Raw genomic sequence first — 6,000 nt, 5'->3', positions numbered from 1 at the left:
AGCAGTCTCCCCCCTCTCCTCCTCCTCCTCCTCCCTCTCCGGGCCGAGCGCTGGGGAGGTGCTCGCTGCCGCAGCCCCAGCCTCTCTGTCCGCGGCTCGCCCAGCCAGCGCTGCGAGCGGGGTAGTCGGACAGCGCGAGGTTTGCCGCCGTCGCCGCCGCCGCCCCTCCTCGCCCCCTGGCAATCTCTCTGGTGCTGGCGCTCGGCGGCATGGCGGGGCTCAGGGCGGGCGCAAGCCTCCCGGGACTCCGCTGCGGGCTGCCGCTGCTGCTGCTGCTGCTCCTCTTGCCGCTGGCCTCCTCGCAGCCGCAGCTCCAGCGGGGGAGCGTGTGGTGCCCCAGCCGCTGCCTCTGCTTCCGCACCACGGTGCGCTGCATGCACCTCATGCTGGAGAGCGTCCCGGCCGTGGCCCCGCAGACCACCATCCTGTAAGTGGGAGCGGCTCTCGGGGCGGGGGAGAAGGGCGCCGCCGATGCCGAGGTCGTCCTCGGTGAGGCCCTTTGTTTGCCGCCCGAGGGGCTCGTGGGGGTAGGGGGCGGGGGAGGGACCTCAAGGAGGGATCTCAGCTGTGGGCTTTCTTTTGTTTGCTCCGGCCGCAACTTTCGCGTTTTGCTCGGCGAGTTCTTTGGCCGCCATCCATCAGCTGCAACAGTTGGAAGGCGGGGAGAGATCCACGACCCGGCGACATTCAGTGGCCTTTCGGTGCAGTTTTTAACTGTGGGAAACTCGGAAAGGATTCAAGAGTTGGAGCCTTTCCGGATAAAATAGCATTTGAAAAAGTTAACTTTTCTTCGTAACTTGCTTGGATTGTTTCCACTGCGTTCAGTAATGGCAGGGGCTCCAGTTAAATTTGTGGTGGGCTTTCGCTGCACCAAATTCAATAGAAAAAAACCTTATGTGATTTCGTTTTTCTTTGTCGTTTGGTTGTAGTCTTTCTTTTCTGAGTGTTTGACCCCCTAGCTTAAAGATCTTTTGTCTTTTTTAGGCACTTAGCCACAAAGGCAAGCTTGTTTGTGCATGAATTTTAATTTTGCCCCTTTAGGATTGTGTGTGTGTGTGTGTGAATGTGTGTGTGTGTTTAAAAGCATCTATATAAAACACAAGTCCATTAAAAAGGGTGCAGAAGTCTGATGTAACATCAGTGCTTGACTTCACTCTTTGGAATCACATCCATTTGTATTCAGTTATCTGGAAGTGAGACTGTGGTCTCAAATACTGAGATACATCTGTGTCCATTTCAGAAAAAGAAGCATAAACCACATTCTGTTTGTCCATATATTGTATAGATGTGAACAAGATAGTTCCACCTTTGCTACAAGTAATCTAACCTAAGTCCTAGTCACTTAAGAAACACAATCATATAGTTAACTTGGCAGCAGTACAGAAATGACTTGTCATTGCCTTCTCTAAGTCTTTTTTGTTGTTTCCCTGTCTAGTCTCCAGTCCTGAGATTGAAAACTAAAGACATCTGCTTTTTCATGTTGTGGTAATACTAAGTAGGCCATCACTCTCACAAAAAGGCATAGCCTGGATTGACTTTTCCCAGTTCCAAATGGGATGGACTGTAACTCCCAACATTTCCAGCACCCAGCTACATTGGCTGGGAATTTAAACTATGTTGTCCAAGTATGTCCCAGCATATTTGGACAACAATGGAGAAAGTATTTGTGTACTCCATATGGAGAACTGCTTCAAATTCACAGGAATTAAAGTCTGCAAAAACCAGTTCTTTATAGGCTGCTATATAAATATTTTAAATTTTCTGGCAGCCAGGTATCTGGGATTTTCCAAGAATTGTCTTTTGGCATTTTCTTTTTTAAAAGTGTTTTTCAATTCTTTCTCTTTTTTAAAAAATATATAACATATATGCAGAACCATTGATTTTTTTTATTACTTGTAATGTTCATGTGTCTTGTACAGTAACAAACTGCAAGACTCCAATGTTCAATGTTTTGACTTTTCAGAAGTATTCTTGTAAGACAATAATTATTTTTTCTTTATTTATTCAGAAATAAACCCTCTGCATGTTTTGAGATAATTTTTCCAGATAAATGTGCTTGGAACTGTATTTACTTGTGAACATTATAATAATTAATTATATTGTAACATCTTATAAATCCTAGTGAAAAATTGCTTTTGGGATGTTTAAATTTCTTTAAGAATATTTTGCTTTGTTTCACAAAACCAAAAAATAAAAAGTGCTATTTTGCCATTAACTGAGCCTTTCTTTGGATATTCTTCAAAATTCTATAAAAGTTGTAAAATAACTGACTAATGTGGAAAATGGGTGTTTAATATTTCTTGCATTGCACTGAAAAACCACACTGACAGAGAACTTTTGTATTACTCAAAGCATTCTTTATGACATTTCCTGTCATTCCCTTTTGTGGATGAACCTCAATGAGGCTTTATGTTGAAATTTTCTGTCAAGTCGTAAGGTTTACATAGATGTATGAATAATAGTAGGTTGATAAAAGTACTCATACAGATAGTGCTTGACTTATAACCACAATTGATCCTGGAGGTTTGGTTTAAATCATTGCATTAATAAGTCTTTATGTGAGTCTTGTGGCATATTCTGTAGATCAAGAATTGACAATCTGGTGTTATCTAGATACTTTGGACAATAATTATAGATTATAGATTATAGATCATGTTGGCTGAGAGTTGTGGGAGTTGTAATGCAAAATATTCAGAGGGCATCATATGTTTACTCCTGGTAGATAGACACCATTTGTTGAATAGTGAATAAGCTGTATTTGTATGCACATCTGCCCAATAAATCTGAAACACCTACTTTACCTTCCATGTTATATTATCAAAGTGTCTAAATTTTTAATTATGATATGGACGTCATGATAACACTTGTGTTTTCAATATTAAATTATCATCAGATTTAAAATATATGAATGTCATAAATTATGTGTAAAACAATCAGGTTTCCTCTTGTTTCCATACTACTCAGAACAGAAGAAATTTTATTTGTTTTTAGTTCTATCTGAAGGTTGTCCATGATATTAGATGTCATAGTTTGAAGGCAAATCACTCTGACTGAGATAGGAATTAAGTATTGTATGCATTCCAGCAGAGTGTATTTTATGAACAAAACCACTGTGCTTTATCTCAATGGTTTACAGGATGTTGGCTCAGCAATTTATGGCTTGTTAAGTGAAGTGTGATATGTGGAACCAGTCTTGCAATATAAAAGTATGAATTTTTTTGTTTTAAGTCCAGAGTGGTATAAAATTGTGCCATTGGTCTGGCAATCTTGCAAATTGAAGGAGTAAAATAGAAATGCATTCCTCCTCGTATTTCTGTAACTTTCTGCAGTTTGAGTGAATTTCATGGTGGTAACAACATAAGATTCCTCCTCTTTCTATTCTCCCGGTCTCTATGATTGAGAATCCCCAAATCCCACGTTTTCCCAAAGAAACATTAAGGGGTGATGTGTGGGTTAAGGGTTTTCAGAATTCTGATTTGCTTTAGTTCTCTGCTGCACCCCCAGATGTCAGTAAAATATGGGCACATTAACAGGAACGCAACAGCAAGAAAAAAGTGTCATCTTTCCTTCACCAAAGTTGAGTTCTGGTTTAATGAAATCAAACCGTCTTGTTTCATTACAATTTGCAGCATTCTCATTGAGACAAAAAAAAATTCTAACTTGGTCCCCCTGAATTTTCTATGTAATATTATAAGTAAATTAGTCTATCTAGTATAGGTTGCACTTTGCTTATTATTGTCAGATTACTAGTAGGGACTAGTAATTTTTGTCTTCTTTGTCTTCTTTTAATCTTAGCAATTTCAGCAGTTTGTTCTGACATCTTTTTTCTATTTCTTAATCTATTTCTATTGGCAATGTCTTTTGATATTCGTCCTTGACGACTTCCTTAAGTTCATTCCACAATTCCTCTGGTGCTTGATCAGTGAGGTTCAGGACTTCAGAGTGATTTGTGATGTTCTCTCTGAAAATGATGGTTGTGTGGTTAAGATCACATCCTGGAAACTTTAGCTTAAATTGGATTTTTCCATACTCCATCTGGTGATATCTGTATATATAAGCATTGTTTTGGTTGTTTTAATTGCTAGGGTAATAATATAAGCAGACTTCAGTACCAGTCACAGTGTATCCTTCTGGATCAGATTAGGGAAGTAGAAGGCACATTGTTGTGGTCTTCCTTTCTCCAGGATTGCTTCAGGCTATGTTGGTGCATGAGGAAAGGTCTAGCCCAGAGGTCCCCAATCTTTTGGGCACCGGGGACCAGTTCTGTGGAGAAAGGTTTTTCCACAGACCGGAGCGTGCATGGTTTTGTCTGCTGCCTGCATCTCGTAGATGGGGCTTTGCTTGTTTGTGTGGACTGATTGCTTGCATGCCGCTGCCTGGTACTGGTCCATGGACCGGGGGTTGGGGACCTCTGCTCTAGCCCACACTTTACAAGATCTCACAGGCTCCACCTTGTCTTTACTCCTGTTTAACAACTACATGAAGTTCTTGGGTGAGGCCATCCATCAAGCTGAATAAAAATATGGTATGCGATCTAAAATTTTAAGAGTGAAAATAATAGAATAAAAATAACTGTGCATTTATATCACAAGATGAGCTACTCAGAGGAGTTTGGCTAAATTGGCCAAGTGTTTTTCCTTGCTCTTTGTTGAAAAAGGATTTGTTCAAATGTTGATGGAGAGCAGAAATGAAAAAAAACCCTCCTTTATTAAGTGAAGAGCAGGCAAAGCAAACATAGAGCAACTAAAAAGGAGTAGCCTCTTTTCCTCTTTATACAAAGAGAGCTACTTTATTTTACAGAAAAGCTTATGTGTATAGGTATGTGTGAGGAGATGTTAGATGGGCTGGTGTACCCCTGTTGAGAGAAAGAAGATGGGCCAAAAAAAATGTTAGGAAAGAAAATAGGCAAAACAACTATTGAAGGGGAACAGAATCACGTGATCCTGATGTAATTGATTCAGAACAAGTGTGATCAGTGCTTAATTTCTGAAAAAGGGAATATTGAGGCTTTAACTTATATAGGCGCCATGCTTACATTATGTGAAATATGTACATTTCTGTACTATCCTTACATACTTCCATACTAATCTCCAAGTTTGTACATGATAAATAAATGCATTTCCACACATTTGTATTATATGACCCTGCGCCCTGGATCTTTTCAGTGACTAACAATGCTGCTGCTGCTGCATCTTTCTCTATTCTTTCTTTATTCAGTCAAATCCTCGGGCCGCTGAGCAAACAGATCTAAGGTACAGAGCTTGTCACGTGCTTTGCAAATCTTTTTCCTCATGCAGTAAAAAAAGAGTGTGCTCTTATTTATGTATTGATCCAGAGTAAACCAATACCAGATATCATGCCAGGCATGGCAGTATCAAATACTCAAGTGGGTAGGCACTTCACCTTATATTCTGAAACTTTTAGGTTTCTCCTTCAATTCAAGGATTTTTCATGTCACCCATTTCAAAAATGTGGCTGTTGTTTTCCTGGTAGTATTACAGTAATATAAAGATGGATCTAATGGTATATCACATCTTTTCAGCATTGTAAATGCAATTTTCTAGATGCTGCTTATTCATAACTATTGGCTAAACATTTTATCAGTATGTTTTCGCTATTTTTTCCCTGATTCATATCGTTCATGTTACATTTATTTCTGATTTCTCAAGGAGCTCGTGTAAATCAAATAAATTCCTGAATAAAAAGTAAATCTAGTAATTAAGAAAAATCTAATCAATTGTAGTTTACGTGAATATAGTCTATTATATCTCTCCATACCTTCTTCATACAATATATTAGGGCATGCATGGATAGATCCAGTACATACATATACTCAGAAATGTTGGTAGCAGGATCCATTTCTCATCCATGTTATACACTATTTTAGCCATATTATATGTATACATATACATTAATATACATGTATTAATATATAATATGTATACATTATATATGTTATAATATGTTACACACACTAAGCCATATACTGTTTGATTGTCT

The 6,000-nt window shown here is 39.3% G+C and overlaps 1 protein-coding gene across 1 annotated transcript in view; it reads left to right on the top strand.

Annotated features, from left to right (window-relative positions):
• Window positions 1-209: 209 nt before the first annotated feature.
• PXDN (peroxidasin) overlaps window positions 210-6,000 on the top strand; it is a 75,079-nt gene continuing 69,288 nt past the window's right edge. Inside the window, exon 1 of the mRNA XM_015816875.1 lies at window positions 210-427. Within this exon, the coding sequence (XP_015672361.1) occupies window positions 210-427 (218 nt within the window). The remainder of the gene's footprint in view (window positions 428-6,000) is intronic.

This window comes from Protobothrops mucrosquamatus, unplaced genomic scaffold (genome assembly GCF_001527695.2).
Source record: "Protobothrops mucrosquamatus isolate PMUCROS unplaced genomic scaffold, P.Mucros_1.0 scaffold515, whole genome shotgun sequence".
Lineage (NCBI taxonomy): Eukaryota > Metazoa > Chordata > Lepidosauria > Squamata > Viperidae > Protobothrops > Protobothrops mucrosquamatus.
This window is presented reverse-complemented; position numbering and strand designations above follow the sequence as displayed.